The sequence below is a fragment of the Lampetra planeri genome, chromosome 13, assembly GCF_965212315.1.
Source record: "Lampetra planeri chromosome 13, kcLamPlan1.2.h2, whole genome shotgun sequence".
NCBI lineage: Eukaryota > Metazoa > Chordata > Hyperoartia > Petromyzontiformes > Petromyzontidae > Lampetra > Lampetra planeri.
In genome coordinates, this window is record NC_136119.1 from 3,907,287 (window position 1) to 3,929,439 (window position 22,153).

The 22,153-nt window shown below is 43.8% G+C and overlaps 1 protein-coding gene across 3 annotated transcripts in view; it reads right to left on the reverse strand.

Annotated features, from left to right (window-relative positions):
• CEP120 (centrosomal protein 120) overlaps positions 1-22,153 on the reverse strand; it is a 35,992-nt gene that overhangs the window by 4,375 nt on the left and 9,464 nt on the right. For 2 of the 3 annotated variants that reach the window (XM_078599899.1, XM_078599898.1), the window contains 14 exons: positions 20,936-21,072; positions 19,485-19,682; positions 16,871-17,089; positions 15,617-16,016; positions 13,983-14,154; positions 12,133-12,282; positions 10,894-11,076; positions 10,143-10,239; positions 8,979-9,134; positions 7,944-8,033; positions 6,924-7,016; positions 6,167-6,328; positions 3,776-3,898; positions 3,084-3,182 (listed from right to left, as the gene is read on the reverse strand). In XM_078599899.1, the coding sequence (XP_078456025.1) occupies positions 3,084-3,182; positions 3,776-3,898; positions 6,167-6,328; positions 6,924-7,016; positions 7,944-8,033; positions 8,979-9,134; positions 10,143-10,239; positions 10,894-11,076; positions 12,133-12,282; positions 13,983-14,154; positions 15,617-16,016; positions 16,871-17,089; positions 19,485-19,682; positions 20,936-21,072 (2,279 nt within the window). The remainder of the gene's footprint in view (positions 1-3,083; positions 3,183-3,775; positions 3,899-6,166; positions 6,329-6,923; positions 7,017-7,943; positions 8,034-8,978; positions 9,135-10,142; positions 10,240-10,893; positions 11,077-12,132; positions 12,283-13,982; positions 14,155-15,616; positions 16,017-16,870; positions 17,090-19,484; positions 19,683-20,935; positions 21,073-22,153) is intronic. The other variant, XM_078599900.1, reaches the window with a different exon arrangement.

Below are 22,153 nucleotides of genomic sequence, written 5' to 3' on the forward strand. Positions count from 1 at the left end.
AGGGATTCATCTTCTTGGTTCTTTCGGTAAAGTCACGTAGAAGGGAAGTAATACAATAATAAAAATAAAACATAATAAAATAATACTCACGACGTTTCGGCTACAACGCAAGCAGCCGTCTTCAGGTGCTTGCGTTGTGGCCGAAACGTCGTGAGAATTATTTTATTATGCTTTATTTTTATTATTTTATTACTTCCCTTCTACGTGACTTTACCGAAAGAACCAAGAAGATATAATTTTAAACTTTAACATTTCCTATTTTTTTTTTCTTCATCTAAGCAAACATGTAAAATCCACTCGCACACATCATGTATTTAATTACATGCAAAAAAATAACAGAATTAAATTTCAGGGCGACCATCAAAGAGGGCTGCGGCAACACGCGCCGATCACTCAGCCCTGCCGTCAGGCCCTGGCTTGGTTCCCCGAGGCCGTCCTGGGCAAGGATAATGGATAGGTGAGACAAACGATTGTTTTAGAGGTTTTGAGATGGTCAGGCGGCGGTGTTAAAATAAAAAAAAGGAGAAAGCCTCCTGGGTTTAATCTGTGTGCACGCTGCTTCCTCGATCGTGACCTCTGCAACGCTCAGCATGCGCATGCACACGTAAGCTGAATTACAGGGGCGGGCGGCGCTGCCGGAGTGCGAGCTTTCGTTTATTTAAAATGCGCTAAAAAGAGATGCGAGACGAAATTTACATCGCCATCGCTGCCATCCAAACAGCCATGTTTTAGGAACTGCCGTTGAACTTTGATGTTTTAGACAGCGAGCAACGGAAATTTAAGTCTGCTTATAAGATTCCGTTATGCTGGAATTAGTTTAATACTTACATAATCTATACATGAAACAGTGTTCATGAATAACAAAGGGGGGGGGGGGGAACACGATAATTTAAACAAGTCTGGCCAAAAACAACTGTCGAGGAAGTTAAATCAAGGACGAGACGTAAAATATGACGATGTAATGAAGACGTTGAGTTTTTACTTTATATCAGGGTCTCTAAAAAATTCGAGAAAATGGAATGTGGTGTATGCGATTTTAAAACCATGTGGTTCATATCCCCATGCATTTTGGTGGCATCTGACCAAGTGCCCTGCGTTGTCAGTAATAAAGCCGAGGAAATTTACAGCCTCAATCGTCCCTCCTCCGTGATCTGTTAGCACTGTTAGTCTGCGAGTTTGCAAAAAAATGTAAACGTGAGCGAGCCAACATATTTCTTCCCCGACAGAAAAACGTTTCGAATTTGGCAACGGCCACGGCAAAACCAGCTGGGATGAACAACAGACCCAATTTTTTTTGTTGCAAAGAAGACACGTTCAGAAGGTCATTGGTCCCAGAGAACGTGAAATGTTCTGCACTGGCAAGCACGCGTCACTATATCATTGTTATAATACCCTGTGTAAACATCATGCTATTAGACTAAACAGATTTGAGTGGGACGCACTCACGTTTCAAATTCTAATGTGAGAATAAAAAGCTTGAACGTGGCAGCCCCGATGTTCGTCCAGAACAAAGTGTGCGTATGCATGCTAGGGATGTGCTCGTGTTATTGGGATTGCACGACTCTGCGAGAGATCCGAATGGATGCTTTGTCTCGTGACATGACGCCGATGGCACAATCGGTATACAATTGAGTGAACATTACAACAAAAATAAAATAAAAGGGCTGTATATAGAAAATATGAACAACACTGTTGAGGCAAACACAACTATTTAGTTGTGATGTGGGTCAGGCGACCAGAAGTGGTGGCATTACCTATTAGGATAGCTCACAAACTCTTGGCAGTGCAATGTGCATATGACCATGGTACTGTCAATTAATTATTTGAGTTCAAATCACCATCAGTCTGGGGGGGGAGGTAGGACATTCTAAGTACTTAAGCACACATTTTTTTATATATATATAAAGGGGGCCAACAGCCATTCAGTCTTGCTAATGGTTTTCGGAATTCATAAGCGGAACTATGTACATCAACCACAGAGAGTGAAAGCTTCAGCTCTGAGGGTCATCTGCATGCGACCCTGTGTCCAGATAGGGGAAACTGTGACCCTCCCTAACCCGACCGTTGTTGGAAACCATCCACAGCATCCACAACCCCCAACTGATCTCCCACAACATATGTGCTCTATGGACAGCATCCAGGCCTATTGTGCATATCGTATGTGTTGGGAGCATTCCAAATTATAAACAAGCCGTGTTTAATAACGCAAAATGCCACACACCAGAAAAAAGGCTAGGTTTCTCGCTGTCGTTAATTTAACCATAATTAATCCTTATGCAATGTAAGGATATATGTACAATATGCTAATGGTAAGTGCAATTATTAACCTTTTTTTACTGTAACGTTTTTGTTCAACGGTCTACTGAACCATGTAGTTTAACTCGTTTAGTCGCCTATTACATGTTTTTATTTTCCTTGTAATGCAGCGTTACTGACAAATGTGTCTTTTGTTATTTGTGCATTTGCACCCACTGCCAACGCAGCATCACCCAAATAATTAGTTTAGTCATAGTGATCACCGAATGACTGAGCCACAAAGCAATATTGTAACAGCCGAGTGCTGCCAACAGCTGTAAGATGTCACGTCTAGGTCGGCTGCTGTTGGGCTCTGATGGCACCTGATGTGATAAATTTGTACAAGGGAGAATGGGAATGTGGACAGGAACACACAGCGAGTGGGGTTAGGGTTAGTGCGCGCTTGCGGAGGAGGATATCCCACACACGACGAACCTCAGCGCTGAGTGGCTCCTGATCTGGATGGGTTTACCATTCCAGCCGTAAATAAAGATGTTCCGTTTTTTTTTTATAACTGGTGTATTTGGCTGCTCATTAAGGCCATCTGTGCTGCCACGTCAATTACCGGTAAGCGAGACAAATCCTTGATTCATTTGGCACTTTAAGAAATACACAAATGCTTCGTGTGCATTTACTTATTTATTTGTGAGCACATCCAACGCAGTTGCCTATTTGGACAATTGCAACATTTTGCCAAGGCGTGTGGCTGAGGTGGAGCACAGCGGGTAAAAGACGAATGGCTTTGAATAAAAAACAAGACTGTGCAATGTCGGATGGAGCATCTGTACCTGCTTAATCCTGGCCAGTTCCTTCAGCGCACGACCCCATTGCTGTTTGTAATGAAGCTTGGACTTGAGGGCTGAATCCAGCTTACGTTCCAGCTCAACCTGCGCAGGAAAAACATGGAGATTAGCCGAGCGATGGCATTTTGGAAACATCGACAACCAAACACACTAAACCTGAGTGTTTGTTGAGTATGAAGACATTTGCACGTGGCACTATAATTGCGACTTCGGCACTGATGGGGGTTAGATCTCACGATAGCAAAAAGCGCCAAGGTGTGCCCCTCCCACAGGTGGCAGGTGGCTCGGGCTAACAGGGCTTGGTCCACTTAAACCAGCATACGCAGTCAAATCTCTAAAGGCAAGGTCACCACTAGCAGTGCACGTTGTAGACTGACGCAGTCGGTGAACATGAGCAAATTCATATACGTTTAGACAATTAATGTCCAAAAAACAACAGAGGGCAAGATCACTGCGAGCAGATCACATGGCGGACTGATACAATCAGTGAACCCGTGCTCTTAGGAGCAGAAACGTGCTCTACCAGTGGCAACGTTGCACACTTTATTTTTCAGAACAACATTTTTCAAAACAAATATTGTATAAAAAAAAATATTAAAAAAATATCTTAAAAAAACATGTCAAAGCCACCCCGTTGAAAAAATATTTTCACCCGTCGCCTCTGGTCACTCTCTTACCTTCTCCAGGTTGAGCAGGTTGATCTCGGACTGAAGACGGACTTCTGGCTTGACGTTTTGCTGCTCGCGGTACTGCTGGAACTCTCGCTCCAGCGCCTTATGCCTTTGCTCAGCCTCTCGCAGCTGCGCTCGCATGCACGCAGCGAGGAAGTCAGGTGCTGCGCAAGCGGTTGAACGGAAAGTGAGGCTGCAAGTATTTAGTGAACTATTGGGGGGGTTTTCTCCGTTGCGTTGCATGACTCTCCAGCGGATTCCCCTGTCGCAATGCGTGTTGTTTGGCACGATGTCCGACGTTTCCAGCGCATGCAGCCAAATGTCAGACATTACGCCGAACAGCACGCGGGAGAACCCGAAAACACATGGGAGAGCTATGAGTACGAGGCGTGTTTGCGATTGAGTTTGGGCGGAATTTTAAACTGTGACCATTAAATTTGTTGTGATTCACATCAGAAGGTGATGAACAGGAAACCACCGGGGTGGGGTCGGACAGGCATTAAGAGGTGGTCCAATTGGTAACCAGCGAGCGAAGGACTGTGTAGTGGACTTGGAGATGGCCCAGAACACAAATGAGTGGATAAAAAGTACGAGGAAGGCATTAGACCCCACATGAGTGTTAATAATGCCAAGAGAAGAAGAAGAATTTATTTGTTGCAAGAGATCAGGCACTGAAATTTTTTTAAATTAATCATGTGCATATGTTTTACGGGAAATTATTCTTAATATTGTTCTCGATCTTGTCATGATAACAATGCCACGACTTCCCGGTCAATGCAATTTTTATGTTTAAAAATGTGCTAGATATGTTTCATTATCGATTGATGCTGTGCCAACCAATTAGTCTTTCCATAAAACATTGCATTGATTATTGTGCCGAATAATGTGGAGTTTGCATTCACTTAAAGATCCATGCCCATGGCAAAAGCAAATTCCATTTTCTGAACCCTATACCAATCCCAGCATTGACATCAATTTATGATATTTTCCGTGCAGCTGTGTAAAGCTTATGAATTTGTACTAAATCCTTTTGATTTAAATCGTACATTAGAATGGATTAAGGACGAAGGCACAGCATTAAAAGTGACTGTATGCTACATTCGTGTGGTAATTGTGTCGATGTAACTTAAAACCTTCTCTGAATTTTACACTGTTGATTTTTCGATGCTTTAATTTCACATTGCAGTGCTCTTTGTTTCTCGTGAGCCAAGCAGAGTTTTGCAGCAAGTGAGGTGGCTGACCGGGTAGCTCAGGAGACTAATATGTCAGACCACTGAGACAGTGCTGCTGAGATCGGGGGTTCAAATCTGGGCAGCCACCCATGATTAAATTGCATTTTCAAGTGGAGTGAGTTTATGGTCTCAAAAAAAAAAAGTACCCCAAAAAGGTAAAGATGCAGCTGCTAAAACTGCTTGCTCAAGCCACTGCTGGTGGTAGGGATTCTACAAGATGGGGCTCAAGAGGGCCCCTCTGTAGAGGGTATTTTGCCTACTCTTCCACGCTGGCTAGAAATCTTGAAAAATATGTGAATACCCACACTTCAACCCACCACACGTGACCTGGACACACCTGACTGTGGTATATACATTTTTTACACATACGGAGAGAATTAGATTTTCAACGAGTAAGAAACTAATTTGAGCAATCTAACAGCAGCTGCACAGCCAAGGGAACAACTTCAGTGACTGCAAAAAATCCGGAAACACCTAGGCTTGTGGAACAAGCAGCAACAGCGCAGACTGGCGTGCGCGAACCAGCGTGCATGTACACCTGAGTGCGCACATGTGTATGTGGGGATGGTTGAGCACATTGGCACGTGTACGCAGGTAAGTGCAACTGCATGACAGTATGGGCGGGCTCACGTGGGTACGTAATTGGGCGCATCAGCGTGAGGGCATAGGCCAGTTTACCTGCGCATGCAAGTGGGTGAGCGAAACTAAGTAAATGCGTTTATGCAGGCACGTGCGTATGCACGAGTGCAACTGCATAAGGACATCGGGCGAGCTCACCCGCGTGAATGCATTTAAAAAAAGAATAAACTATTTTTATTTTACCAGGTAAGGCCCACTGAGCTATATAGCTTTTTTTTCAGAAGCGACTTAGCCACAAATGATAGCTCAACAAAGTAGCTCATCTTGTGGAAATGTATTGCAGCCAAATACTCTCAACGAATGTTTCTAAATGTGGAGGGAAACATCGTAAGACCCGGAGAAAAATCTATGCGACCATGGGAAGAGAGGTACGCAATCTCCAAATATACAACAGGCGTCAGGGCCGGGATTAAACCCACGGCCTCCTGTCTACCAGGCGAGGTCGTTGTATGTATGCATGTTGAACTTCTTTCTAAAGAAATTAGTTTTCAATCTAAGTTTCAGATGAACACGAGGGCACGTTCACCTGCGTGAGCGAGTGGCCTCGCGTCTCCTCCATCTGCGCCAACTTGAGCCGCTCCAGCTCGATCTGGTGACTGCAGTCCTCGTGCGCACGGCGCACGCGGTCCGCGACCTCCAACTGCGCACGCTGCCGCTCCCCCTCCAGCTCCCGCTGCAGCTGCCGGAGCTGCGGAGCGCGGCACAAAGGGGGGAGCGAGGATCGCTCAATCGCTCGCTCACTCACTCGGCGCAAAGAGCGAGGATAGCTTGCTCATTCATTCGGCACTTCCGTAGCCTCGCGGCGTTCCGAACAGAAATCCGCCCTGGCCACTTTTATTGACTTTTTGTAGCCCTGACAGGCGATGCTGATGATGATGCCCTTCACCTAGGAAAGTCGCCGTGTGTCTCAGGACTTTTTTCAGGAGAGTCCTGCATTGTTGGGATGCTTGACCAATTATCTTCGCGAGTGTTACGCAAGTTAACTGGAGTGCCAAGATGAAGGCAGATAAATCCCACAGTTTACAGAAAACATTGCTGTTCTACTGTCACTTAGAATTCCTAGTTAGTCTCCCATATACGGACTAAGCATTCAAGCCTGCTTACCTTTCGAAGTTGTATTAAATCAGGTGCATTTAACACAATATTAATGCAGAAAACAGATAGGATTTTAGCAGTTTGTAAAAAAAAAAAATCCACGAAGTTATGTTCAGCAGCTGTGTGTGTAAGGGGTGCAACCAAGGGCTGGTTTTATCTGCTGTGGATTGCACATATGTGGCATCCACCTCGTGTTCCCCTGCAACGAGCTCTTTCTCCCGCCTCTCGAGGTCGCACAGCGTCGTCCGCAGTTTTTCTTCAAGAATGGAATACTCTGCAACCTGTCAACACAATTATCTGTCAGTCATTCTGTTCATTACCGAGCACCCCCACCCCAATGATGAAGCTACCCCACTCTGTGCGATTTTGGCATTTTGTTTACCACTGGTAAACTGTCAGGCGGTGTTACATTTACAAGACTATCCAAAGACTGCTCTGTCTATCATTGTGTCAGGATGTCATCAGAGACCGGTCTATTGTCTTTAGACCTTTTCAGAAATGAGTCAGTCCATCTTTTATTGTCCTGAGCCCCCATTACAGACCGGTCACCTGACCATTAAACCGACCGACTGACCCTAGGATCAATCCTCTATTCCCTTTGTCTTCCACTTGACAAAACACAAACAGTCTCCTCGTTTTCTCCATCACACCTAGCTACATCTCTTAGCTTTTCCAGCACTCTCTGATAGTCAACTTTCACGGGTTCTTCTCGTAGTCCAAGGGTTACGCAACTGTTTTCTGCAGTACGACAGTTAATTGATCACCCAAGTTTCACTTGCATACAGTACAATTGGAAAACACCAATGATGTAACTAGCTTGATTTATGACCAATACACAATTGCTTAAGCGTTGAACAATCCGAGGCACATTTACTAGAAGTGCTTATTCGTCTTAGATGCTCATTTTCATTGAAGGTGACTCACACACGTGTAATCACTTTATTTTTTATATATATTTCTAAATAATTATCTTTACAACCAAAATGGGATTCACCTATAGCTCCCCGATGCATTTTTGGGTCGCACCACGTGTTGTTCGGCGAGATGTCCCATGTTTCGCCCCACGTGCAGGGGAGCATCTTCAGCACGTGGAGCGAAACGTTAGCCAACATGGTGCACAACACATGGGCACAAAACCCAAAAAACACACACAGGAGAGCTACAACGCACAACCGCGAAAACAAACACACACAGTGGGATTCACGTACTTTCTTCTTGACCAAGGCTTCCCTCTCTTTGTCTCTTCTCTTCCACTCCTCCGCCAAGGCCTGCATGTGCACGAGCTCCTTCTGTTTCAGCTGTTAAAAGACAACGATCGGTAATCGCACGCCGCCGAAGATGCAACTGCAATTCATTGCGTCTGTCACAAGCAAAACAACACCTAATAATGTGAGAGCACTTGTCACGTGGTTCAATTTTCATACAAAATGTTTAACAAAAAATGAACTCAATTTTGTGACAATACATTTTGAAAATGAAGTTCCTCAACTGAAGTTAGAAATGGCTGTCGTACCGACGTGCCTTAGTAAGCAAGAAGCATTTGTACTTCACGGCTCACAGCTATTGACATTTCTAATTGAGACGCATGGCATTCCTGGGACCTGCCTTAAAGTCTGGTTTGTATTTATAGTGAATAATGCTCATTTAAGAGGCGCTGAGGTTACGAATCAACACAGAAAAACAGGGCAGTTTCTGATTTTTAACAAGGCTACATTCGCAGGTAAACACTTATTCAGTGTCAGAAAAACCCTGCAATGATTACATTTTAGATTTCTGTTATATAATGAAAACCACCAGTGCTGTACCATGTATTTCATTAATGGTTAAGTCATTGACTGCTGCACTTGATTAACATTTTTAAAAAAATGTTTTCCATGCCCACATTGCATTGCTGCGCAATCACATGCAGACCTATGTGCAGTGATCAATCATCAGATAATCACAGCACACCCAGGTTTTGCAATTCAAAACAGTGCATAATCAGCAACTGTGAAGAACGTTCATTCCAAAAGCTCGATAGCACTATTATAAGTCGGGCAGGGTGACGCACGCTTGCGATCCAAAGCTCTCGAGTGGATTGTGTAGATTTGCGAAATTTCGAAACCTAACCGAGCTATTATCTGCAAGAATCCTTTGCTCTGGTGAGTCAAGATGTGCCGCATGGGAGGGACGACACGAACAGTAAATTATGATGGTAGCAAAAATGTTTATGATGTGCTGGATATATATGCTGGGTTAGGTACCTGGTTTTCAAATAAGTCCTCTTGCATCTCCTTCCACATCTCCAGCTCGAGAGCCGCCTGGTACTCCTGGCTCTGCCTGGGCTCCTTGACCACCGCCACGGCGGGGGCCGGCTCGGGCTGGGTATGTGCAGCCTCTCTGAGAGGAATCCGCTCCTCCTGGGGAAGGTAAAGGAACAGCCGTGCAAAAGCTTGCTCAGTGCAACTGCTGGCAGAAGATCCTCCAATAAAGGAAGCTCCAGGCAGTCCTCTTAGCAAGTTTTTTTTGGCCTACTCTTCCACACTGGCAAAACCTTTCAGAAGAGGTGGGAGTGCCCACACTTTACCCCACCGATCTGCCGATCGTCGAACTGTAGTGGACCGATTTATACTGCTGGGTGGTCAGAGGTGGGGAAATTTTATAAAATTGCACCATTATTTAAAGTTCCACGTCCGGGGATCGAAACAACAACTTCTGGGTTGTGAGTGCAGTGTGTTATGCATTACATCATGGCAGCATAGTTAAGTTCATTCATTCATACAATGTTTAAAAAAAATCTTTACAGGATTAAAAATTACTAGGCTTTCTATTTACTTTTGTAGGAATATGCATTGTTTATTCAATTTAAAATCGAAAGGATTCAAACTATTTCCAAAAAAACATATTCAACTTCCTTCCAGGATTAAAAATACAATATTTATATGTTGTGTTAATACCAAGTGCATCTTTTTAAATCCAAATAAGCTCCATTTGATACATTATATGCAACCAGACAGGTATATCCAGAGCCTACAGTTAAAGCTGTGTGGAAATCACAGCACACAGCTCCATTAGTGTCCATTGTTTGAAAGAAAAACATGCCGTAACATGTAATTTTCAAGCAACCCCAGTAATGGTGTAATTCAGTGATGGTCTGCTACGTACGGTGCAAAAGAAGTCCAACATACATACACAAGGCCATAAGAAGTGGTCCACCAAACTGTTGCAGACACTATGATTTCTTTTTTTTTTACAAAACACCATGTTTTATTGCGTGGAGATATGCAGTTTGTATTTAGGAGATGATAACAATGGTCCATAGGGCCAGAAAGGTTGGGAACCACTGGTGTAATCTCTGGCAATAAAATACCACCCTCTATAGGACATTGATTGCACTGCACTCCACGATGTCACACCAATGTGGTTACCTGCGAGTGCTCTGAGATTAAGACCTGCTGGGTCTTCACAGTTCCGCGGTCTTCGAGAGTCATCGTGTAATTTAACTCTGCGATTTTTTCACTCGAGCTGAAGGGACATGTGCAGAGTTAACAGTTTTTTTAATTTCTAACCTTTACAAAGGCGAGATAAGTGTAATTTCTCTACCCTCGTTTTCCGGACACCCCCGACATATTTCGACATGGAAAAGAGACAGCCATAAACATTGAAAAAAATCATGGTATTTTTTTCGTCAGCATTTTTCTCCCTTCAACAAGGTGACATCAATGGCGATGATGAAACATTAGGCTCAATAGTCAGTATATGCGGAGCTTTAATATAACCTTAAGGCAATAGAACTCCCCTATCCGTGACGAAGTGGGTGGGGCCAACTTCATGGATACCAATCTGTAATCTAACCAATAAGCTCAGGGAGAACCATTCGCTCATAGCCCAATCTGTAATCTAACCAATAAGCTCAAGGAGAACCATTTGCTCGTAGCCCAACCCCAACTTCAAACGTGCGGCTGCTCCACTGCATAGGCATCTGTTAACTAAAGCGAGCTCATTCACTCTCATAGACGTATGTTAGCATCAGCACATGATGGGTCACAATGCATCTGCAATCTAAGCGATAACCAGCATCTACCCACAACTTCCAAAGTGTCCGCGCCCGAGTTATTCTGGGCTATTTCCCCCGTGCTTTTAGCGTTGGTTTCAAAGCAGCTCCTTCGCCTTACCCACCCGTGCGTGGCGAGCACGGGCGCGCGGTCGCCGTACGCCTGCCTCCAGCACTGGCCGCCGTCGGGCGCCAGGAATCGTGCGCGTTCCGTCGTGAGCACGTGGGACAACGGGAGGCGCGCCACGCCCAGAAGGCTGTCCTTGGCGAGCCGGTCGCGGTGCCACAACTCCACCACCAGCGGCACCCTGCGGCGGCGGGGCAGAGGCACGGGCCACCGTGCGTTGGCACGTTACGATCCACCGGCTGGTCCTGGCTCGTGATTTTGTGAATTGTCACAATTCGGTGTTGGAATTCTATTTGAGAATCGATTATCTCGTGTCGTTTGTAATGTCTGTCTCATAAGTGTGTGTTGCTTCTTCCGTCTCATTTGTTCCATTGGCCTGAAGATAACACTCGCATCACTGGAAAAAATGTACTTTGGAGTGGATATGAAGCAAAGGCAAAAGAAGCAAAAACAGTGCAAGAGATAAGATCACATCAAATAATTTGGAGGCCCATCAATGCTTGACCGCCAATGCTTGCTACCAAGTTAGGGTGGTGTGACAATAAAGTCACACCACCCTAACCAACACCATCTAATGGAGGTTCTTGTGTTACCTAACCAGGTGGGTTCAGTACATAGCAAACAAGTAAGGACTGGCTCTCACATGTGTTAATGAAGTGTGAAAGCAGGCTTTAAAGGAAACCTTGGTGTACCAAATTCAAAGGCGGAGGAATGTTTTATTACCTTTCCTGCAACTTTACAAGCCATAACATCCATCACTAATGCACACAGTAAAATTTCCATCTGTGCACGTTTAAGCACAATGGTAAAATCCACGTGACGAAACGTGTTGTAGTAACCGGCAATGCCACATTGCCAAGGGTAAAAGGTAAAGATGCAGCCTCTCAAATGAACGGCTTAGGCCACTGCTGGCAGAAGGCCTCTACAAGAGAAAGCTCCAGAAGCCACCCTGGAGGATCTTTTGGTTTGCCCTTCCATACTGGCCAGATGTCTTGAAAGACGTGGAAATACTAACACTTTACCACACCGGTCTTTTTTATCGGCCGCGGTGGACCCATTTATATCGCTGGGTGGACAGAGGAGGAGAGGGGATTCTAGAAACATGTGTTAACTGCGGTGCCAGGAGATCGAAGCAGCGACCACTTCGAGTCCAGTGTGATAGCCATTTCACCTCGGAAGCATCCCTGTTACACCGTGAGAAACGCAAATTCCGGCATCAGCACGCTTTGTGGCTTGCCTGTAGAATGTGTCCTCCAGCTGTTGGGGTAGGGTGGCAAACTCAAACATGCAGTAGGACTGTGGCAGGAACACTTCCATGTGCTTCCGAACTTCCACCGGAGGATTCGTCATGATGGGGGCAGCGCTGCCAAAGAACGGGTACGAGTACCTGTGGAACCAGGGAAGCCACGCGCGCATGGTGGTGGAAACACGGGAATCAGACATTGATTCCAAAATCAACTTACCAATATGGAGCGTTGCCACAACAGCTGTTACATACACAATGAAGATGATGGTCAGGACACACTTTACTTAATGTACTCGCAAGTTAACAATTTATTGCCATTAATGAAGTATTAATTAAGGGATGTAGTAATAATAATGTAATTGATCTCAGAAACCATCAATCGGTTTCAATAAAAACATTTTTTTATTAATATGTATATTTTGTTATTTCATTGTTAATAATTCACTATGTAACACCATTTTTTGTTTCTGGGTACTAAGTGTTATTTTTTAATTGCTTATGTCTAAAAAGTATAGAAAATGGCTATTATTCCCCACAAACTTTGCTTTTGTGACCAGCACTTTATGTGAACGAAAGACACAAATGCACACGTTTTCTCATTGAAAATAGGTACATTTCAAAATATCACTCACAGTCTTGGTCGCAAAAGCAACGTTTGTGGGGAATAGCCATTTTCTGTAATTTTGAGACATAAGCAATTAGGAAATAACACTTACTACCCAAGGAACAAAAAAAAATGTTTGTTACACAGTGTATAATCACAGTGTGCAAGTAGAAGAAAACCGGAATACCCAGAGATCCATGCATACAAGGTGATAAGGACACTCAGATGCGTTCAGAGGTTCACTTCCTGTATTGTCACCTCCAGGCCACTTTGCAGATGAGCTGCTTTTGGAGTTTTACAAATGCTTGCGGTCCACATTTCTCCAATAATATGCCCCATTCGGAAATGCTTTAAATAACCGACTATTTGGTGATGATGTTTTTATGCTACAAGCCTGTAACCAGCCTGTTCCATGGAGGGGTTTGATTTTTTTTTCAAAACTACTATTGTTATAAAAACTGCGGAGTAACAGCCAACTGAATCCCTGTTGAGCTTCATTTTTGACCTGCAAGGTAACTTTTGACACGGGGTGCAACGAACCACTTCTTCCACCAGGTGGTGCCCCACTTATTAGGTTAGCACGGTGAAAATGTTGGTCACATTTTTGACCTATGGCAAAGGTCATAGGTGGTAAACGGCTCATCACCAACAGCTGTCGCTGGTTTCTTAATAAGCCATTGCTTGATCCTCTATGTCAAAATTGGTTAAGATCTGTCACTGGACTGACAGACTGAAGGGCAAATTTTATTTCTAATTCTTTCACCTAAGTGAGAACTTGAGAGACCTAGACAGTGTGATTTCCAAAATTGGCCCAGGTCACCGAAATTATAAAAGAAAAACAAGTAAAGTATAGCAATGATTCAAATAGAAAAAACAACTGTATCATGTGAGAGATCGAAAATATTGCACAAACATAAATCAATGAACAATTCTAAAAACCATGCAGTTAAATCGACTCAACGTGATTATTTTCATACCGATCACAGAATAATTACAAATTGAGTAGCAGAAACATTATATGTTAAAGAACCAAAATATAGGTCTAAACAGACATTATTATGACCGTTATTGTAAGAATGTTAAACATGTTCTGCACCACACCTTCACCAACACGGACTAACCAGCAAACAAACAACCCCCATGATCGCCGACACGGCACGAGGGAGACCTTCACCCAAGCAGTGGATCGTCAAAGCAGGGCAAAATAACATGTCATTATTAGTATTACTATTCTGACCGCAGTAAGCAGCTGATAGCAGAGTCCAGCGCCAAGTCTCGGATGCTGCGCAAGTCCAGAGAGAAGCACATGTGGTGGGCAGTGGCAGGGATGGCTACGCGTGAGCCGGACGTCAGGCCCGACTCACTTCCAGTAGCGGCGTTGGACACCGGAGCAGCTTCCTTGGGCCCTGCTGTGTAAAAAAAAGAGGGCCTGCGCATCAGACCCATCACACTTTGCACGCGTGTCGTGGAAAATTTTATGGATGTAATTATTAGGCAAGTAACCATGCATCAGCAGCCCAGAGAGGGCGTCCATCGTGGAGACGGAGTGATAAAATCGGATCATGCGAAGGAGCTGGATGGATTGTTGCATTGTGGCAGCCGTAAGAAATGGTGACAACTGCTTTATGAAGGAAAGCCTTCATTCAGCAGTGGATTGATGTTGGTAATTGATGTATATATTTTTTTAATCATGTTACATGCAGATTCGTGCGTGAGATTAAATATATTTATCATTTGCATTTTTTAAGATAATGCGCTAACTTTACCCCAAGTTAATGGAGTGACCAAAATTGTACTCATATTGTACGAACGTGTGAGAAAAAATACACACAAGATAAAACCATTGTACTATGACAATAAAATTATACAGATGGAACTTTACATAATTCATGAACAAATATGTCCCCATACTGATACAAACTATTTAATTTCACAAAAGGTTTAGCGGTGATTGGTTCTTATAACTCACAGAGAGAGTAAGCAATTATTGTACATACAACTATGAAAGTTTTGTCTGGTAAATGTTGTGAAAAGTGGCATATGAAAACAAAACGATCACTCCTGTAGTGCGAAACATTTTTGCAGTATTCTTTCATTTGTTTACAATTCGCTCTAACAGGACTCATGAGCCAGCAGTCACGCCTCAGAGGTTGAAAAACTGGGATAATTGGAGGCCCGGGCTGCAAGAGATCCCATCAGACCTGACATCAGACCCGGGAGCGATCCGATCGTACGAACAATGCACGCTGGGTGGAACGTCGTGCCGACATCCACCCTAACACGTTCTGACAAGGCCAGCTCGCTTGCCCTCGTACTCTCTTCAGAAATAAGAAATGCAAAAATGTTCACGCGTAAGCTAATTCTGCGATTGTTTACATTGCCGAAATTAAACAAATGTGATTTAAAAGATAAACATGATTTCGGGAGGGGGGGAGGGAGGTTCCAATCGAGAAGATAAATGTAAAATAATAGGCATAAAAGTGGGGTAATAGAGTATGGCAGTAGTCACGGCCAGTTTTTCAACAGTGGATATGTCAAATATGACATCTGATTATATCGAAAATTTTAACCCCACGTTTTAATGTTTTATTGAAGAAAATTCATGCTTAGATTCAGTAAAAAATCAATACAGAGGTAGTCACATCCGTCAAACAATTAAAATGTGTTTAGTCCACAAAACACTTGCGAAGATGTTAAAAAAGCATTTCAAACCTGCATTCCTTCACATAAGACACAGATAACAAACCTCCTTGCTTCATAAAGTAAACACACATTGAGTCGAAACACGACCCTCATTTTTGTCAGTTTCATCCACTGCGGGAGTTGTCACAATTTGACTGGCATAATTGCAGTTGCTTATTCGGCACTCACCTCCTGAAGTGCGACCTCTTCCTTTCCCATCATCCTCCAGGCTCTCGCCCTCGTTTCCTGTGCTGTTCCCACGACTGTCAGCGAGGCCCACCGGCCCCACCGGAGGCCCCGAGGCCTGGCTCGGCTGGCCTGAGGGCTTCCCATTGGTAGCATGGTCAGACCGGGGCTGCTGTGGCCTGGAGGCTTGGCCTCCATGGCCTGAACACTCAGGAGAGTTGAAAGAACTTGGCGGAGGGGATGAGCCGTGTGCTTTGGGTTGGCTTGAGGCTGATTGTTTGGTGGGTGGGGAGGGCGGCACCCCTATAGATGCTTGCTTGCTCACTTCCAGATGGGAGGCTGGCTTTGTGGGCTCTTTGCTTGGAAGCCGTTTTTTAGATGTTGCATTCTCTGGACTCGCCTCCTGAAGTGTGCACAATGATGCCGTTTTAGGTTCACAGTGAATGTACTCTCTGCACGCTTTCCCACACGTGCTAACAGTGCACTCTACTTTCCAACTAGGCATGCAATGATTCATCCCCCGTGCAATAAAGTGACTCTCAGGATTTGGGGACATGATTCCGTTTAAGGAGATGATTTGTTTTTGTATCGTTTTTACTCCCATTTGTAGTGTCAAATGTGTTTGTTTCTGCTTTCCATGATGATCATGAACATAACAGATTTTGTTATTCAAATTATGCAATCAGTATCATGGTAAGATTGACAGTATAATTTAGAAGTTTTGCAAAGCAGTACATAACTTATTATTGGTTCTTTCGGTAAAGTCACGTAGAAGGGAAATAATAATATATAAATTATATTATTTCCCTTCTACATGACTTTACCGAAAGAACCAAGAATATGAATCCCTGCAGTCACGAAAGCTTTAAATCAAGATTTAGTACATAACTTGTGAAAGAGCAGCGAACAGAAGCAAACATCAGAAGACTACTTCTGAAATATCTTTAACTGACTTTTATCCACACCTGGGGACACTTTGCCACATGCCCTGCTATACAGATATTCATTTCATGGCAGGAAAACCAATTTTTTATTCTCAGACCAGACATTACTCAACATTAAATTAAACCTGATTTAATGTGATGGTTATTATGTAGTCATTGGTGAATGAGCTGAGATCCACTTACTACACTCGAAAAACCCATTTAATCATGGGTGGCTAAAAGCTGGATTTAAATGGAGGATCCCTGTGGTGCTTGTTGGCTCATTGCCGACCTCTTGAAACACCTGGCCAACTGTTGTTGTATTTCAACGTACCCGAGAAGGAGCACCCTCTCGCCGGAGTGTCACTGAAACGCCGACGGAAGGAGCCTCGTCGGAAGCGAGTGGCGGCATCTTCTGCTTAGTTTTGTTGGGAGGGACCAGGGCAAACACCCCCTCCACCGTCACAGGTCTCATGTCCACCTCTCTGCGTGCTAATCCTTCCAGTGACACCTCCGTGCTGCCTAGGGATTGCTCCCCACAACAGAGGTGAATCTGCACAAGCACAAAATACAACATTTCGTCTTGGGGGGAAAAAAAAACTCCCCCGGTGAGAAGCACGTGTGGAGCCATTTTAGAGATAGAGGTGCAGCCCTGAAATTGCTTGCTCTGCTGACAGAAAGACTCCATTAGGGGGACAGAGCCTCTCCGGCGAGTAGTCTTAGAAGATGTGGCAGCAACCACAAGTACCCACACATTACCCCACCACACACAACCGGCAGCTCGAACATAACAGAGGTTTTTGCAGTCAACATCATGATTCATAATAGATTTTTAAGAGAGACAAATATGAATTATGAATGTGTGGTATACCCATTTATACTCCTGGGTGGATCGAAGGGGAGTGGGGATTTAAGAAACTTGCCCATTGCTTTAGCTGCCGCACCAAGAGATCGACCTAGCTACGTCTGGATTGCAAAACCAGCGTGCTAACCATGATAACCATGGCAGCATCCCTGAGTCATAACTCTTGATATAAATAGCGTACATGTACTGGAGGCACAATGTATGAGCCACATGCCAGAGTCAAGATAGAAATCCGTGAACAATGGATACAAAAGCACGTTTGTAATCAGGATCAAAATATATTAAAGTAACCGAAATCTTATGGCAATACCATAGATTAATGCACACAACTTGAATGTCAATATCAAGGTTTAGCACACCGTTTTAAAAGAAAATTGTATAAAGTCATATCTATCACTCATACTGATATTGTTCATAATCAACGATTTTTGGGTTTAGATCGCGTTATTTATAAATGTGTCGTAACCCTCCACCACCCGACACGGCCAATCAGTAAAAAAGTGTCACGTTGACAAAAGACAAATAGTTCACTGCTTTAGCCCACCGGTGTGTTGAAGCGTGAAACCACAACATTTACAGTTTGAGTACGACGTTTCGCTGGTAATTGCATCCAGCATCATCGGGCAATTCGCCAGAATGGTGAGGCTCTGCTGTGTCTCCCGTTCTTATATAGAGCAGCAGCAGGGTGACGTCATCATTAACTCATTAACTCATCAGGTGCAAAGATTTGAGGGGGGGGTTATTGTAATTATATACTTGATTAGTAATAAGGCTATTGTTACAATGCGAGTTGTAGATTAGTAATCATTTGGAATGTGTTCTATTGTGATTATGCTACATTAATAATCAGTTAGTGCTTGTTTCCCTTATAAGGAATTGTAATGCATCTTATTTAATAATACGCTTCCAGGCCGCACTAAGCCTGTAGCTGTCTGAGCGATTAAAGTTATTTCTGTTTCTCTCAATCTCAATGGATTCTCTAATTAGTCTTTGCCAGTAGTAACTAGTTTTACACAACACTTCAACGTTGTCAAAATCAATTGAGTGTCCCTGTTGGCAAGCATGTTCTGCCACTGCCGACAGTTGTGTTTGCGATAGTTTAATATTTCTCTGGTGTTCTTTTAGTCTTACACTAACGTTACGCCCTGTCTGTCCAATATAGCATCTGCCACATACACAATTAATCCGATATACACCTTCTGTTGATAATTTAGGTAATTCGTCTTTAGTGCACGTTACTAGTTGTTGAATTTTGTGTACTGTACCAAATCTTACTGTAATGTTTTGCTTTTGCAAAACACGGGCTAATTTGTCAGTTACTCCTGAGATAAATGGTATTTTTATTGTTTTAATAATCTGATCGCTTTCAGCAGTGTTGCTTTGCGATCGTGATTTGGCATTTAGTGCTCTGTTAATTTGAGCATTATTGTAGCCATTCTGTCTTAGTGCTTCTTTAACATGTTTAATCTCTCTCACTAGACTTTCATCATCTGACACTGTTTTAGCCCGATGTATGAGCGTCTTGAAAAGAGAGGATTTCTGAGCTGGGTGATGATGCGATTTTGCATTCAGATAGGCATCAGTGTGCGTTTGCTTTCTGTAAACGCTGTGTGTTATTTTACAATTTAGGCCATGCCCAAGTAAAATATCCAGGAACGGGAGTGTGTTATTCACCTCCATTTCCATGGTGAACTGAATGGCCGGGTTTTGTGCATTGAGATGATTTAGAAAATCGTTAAGTGTATCTTTACCATGTGGCCAGACAACCAAAGTGTCATCCACATATCTAAACCAAAAGGATGGTTTTAATGTGCTCGAGGCAAGTGCTCTGGTTTCAAAGTTTTCCATGTACAAATTTGCTATAGCAGGAGATAAAGGAGAGCCCATTGCTGCTCCCTCCCTTTGTTTAAAGAATTCACCTCTCCATAAGAAGTAAGTGTTATTTAAACAATGGTCAGCGAGTTTCGGAATATCTTTTGGTAAATCTGTATCTCATACTGATATGTTGCAAAATATTACACATACAACGCTGCAAAGTTGTGAATTGTGAGGGGTTGGTTGTTCCTCCTATGTGCTTATTCACCTGTATTGGAGGCTGCAAGGAAAAGTAGCGCTGCAAAACATCAACCGTGCTCCGGATTTTAAGGGAGGCTCGCTCCGGCGAGAAGTTGGGGTTCAGGAGGTCAGCGAAGGGGTCGTTGGCGACACTGTTGCCCAGCAGGGTGTAGTAGAAGTAGAACTCAGGCTTGCCCTCCGGGAGCCGCACACTGCTCGGCACCAGCTGCACGGGGGTTGGACGCACATGATTACAGAGCAGGTGCCGCAAGCCTAGCACTTTAGAGCTTACCACCTGAGCCAATTCTAAGCCTATTATTTATCAAGGTGAGATCCAAATTAGATTATCTCTCCGTGCGAGAAAGAAATAAGAACGCAGCTGCTTTTTCTTTCTTTACGATCTGAGGTCGTAAATATTTATTTATTTTTCGGACTATCAGCATATGGTGGTTTTCTCTTGAAAGTAAAACTAAAAACTGCAGCGTGTTCAGACTCCATTTCGGAGGTTTTGTTAGTACAGTGTTATACAATCCCTGCTAAAGGAAGATGAAACCCATTTAACTTTTATTTAATAGAAAACCTAAGCTGTATGTATTGAGCTGTCCACCATAAGTTAGAAGTTTTATTCATGAGCAAAACATATTTTAAATAACAGCGAGGTGCTAGACCATCGTGTTCTTGTGTTGCCACTGCATTACATATTGATGTGTATTTCTGTCACTGGGCTGCCAAAAATACTTACTTGACCAAGATAAACATCTCGTTTCTTATTGATGAAGTTTCAAACTCGTGTTGGATAGTCCAGGACACACACAGCCTAGGCATAAGGGTACAGGTACAGCCCTGCCAGTACTTGCTCATGCCATTTTCCTGGCGCAAAGGGGATTATAGAGGGTATTTTGGCCTACTCTTTCGCGCTTGTCATACGTTTTGGAGAGGGTGGGAGTACACACGCATTGCTCAACCACACGTAATCTGCCAATTGACTAATGTTGACGTATCCATGTAGAAATGGGTGAGCATAAGTGGGAGTGATTTCACTAACTTGCCCATTGTTTCAACTGCTGCACCAGAAGGAACCGGCGACCTCAGGGAGGTTGGAGGTGGAGCATGCCAACTGTTACCCTGTGGCAGTGTCCTACAGCGTAGGACATAGATTTATAAATGTAATTTGTTCATGTGTTGTGTCTTCTTGAAAACATGAAGTTACATGTGCAACCGACACATGTATGACCAAAATTCATTGCAGGATATTTCACGTATTTTTGTTATTTTCATAATTTGTAATAGTATATAAGTTGTTTGTCTCTTAACGGTGATTCTTACATATGTGTTAGTTTTATCGTTAGGTTAGAAAACCTTAGTCTGTGATCTCCAGTTGCCTGGGTGGAAAAGTGGGCAAAAGATTTGCCCAATACAGGCCAGCTGGCTCCAAACCTTAATGGACTAACTAACCAATTCCCTGTGAATAAAACACACCTGTTCTAAATGAGCTGCAAATGCAATGGTGACTGACACCACGTAGACATCAGTGGCCTGGCGGGATGGACCTATCCAGTAGAAGCCTTCCTCCTCATCCAGCACGGCCGTCAGAGCCTTGGCGTTTGGAATGCGTGCTGCACACCACAAAGCAAAATGGAGAGCTAATGTCACACATTAAGTCGCTAAATTGTGATTAACTTATAACATTAAGTTAAAGCTTCATGCAATAAAGACGAGGAAAAGTTATTTTTTGGTTTTGCTGAAATGTTCACATCAATAGCGAGAAGATTTAAGTTTGGTCAAACATGTAGATAAGGACCTATCGTACGGCTTTCATGTTTATGTTCTGAGAAATATGCAACATAGCGAGGAATATGCAAACACAAATAGAGAAAAAGGTTTCTTACCAGAAAGAAGCATTAGCTTAGTTATAGATATAGGTGATTTAAGAGCTTCATTGTCAGATTCCATTGAAAGAAGTAGAGGAAAGACACATAAGAGCATTGCACGTTGAAAGTAAAATAAGGCGCAGAGAATATTTTACGAATATTTATCTTAGCATTAATGGTTAAATACCGTTAAATGGAAAAGAAAACTCACAATATTTTACACACAGGTATATTCAAGCATGTAAAATTAAGTAATGTATAGCGAGTCCAACTGAGTCGCAGACATTGTCTTAGGGAGCAACACGTTTTATTAAACTATTTGCACAACATACTCCAGGCTATTAACACCACATACTCTCAGGTGGTGACCACCCAACTAACCACGCTACGGCGGAACTAGACACGATTCCGCTATCCCGGTCCGGACCACAAGCTGGGTCCCGGACCGTGTGGCTGGAGGCTTCTTCAAGCTTGACGTGAATCTCCTGCCTCTCCAACAGTAAGAACCCCGAGCCCCTTACAGAGTCCCCCTTATATCGGGCCGGGCTGGGGCTGGCTCCGCCTCTCGCCCCGCCCACCTTCTCGATCTCTCTCGACCCCTTGCCCGAAGGCTCTCGAGAGTTCTTCCCGGACCATGTGACCACCCATTGGCCCCCTCCACCGGTGGCCCCCCTCCAGTGTCATCCGGTCACATGTCCCCAGGTCAGCCAGAGTATCATGCCCCCAACGTAACCCTAGCTGGCCGACACTCTTTCGCTCTCTCAATGGGAGCCCGCACCGCACGCTGTGCATGGTGCCCCCGCGCTTAACCAGCGCTCACCCAACC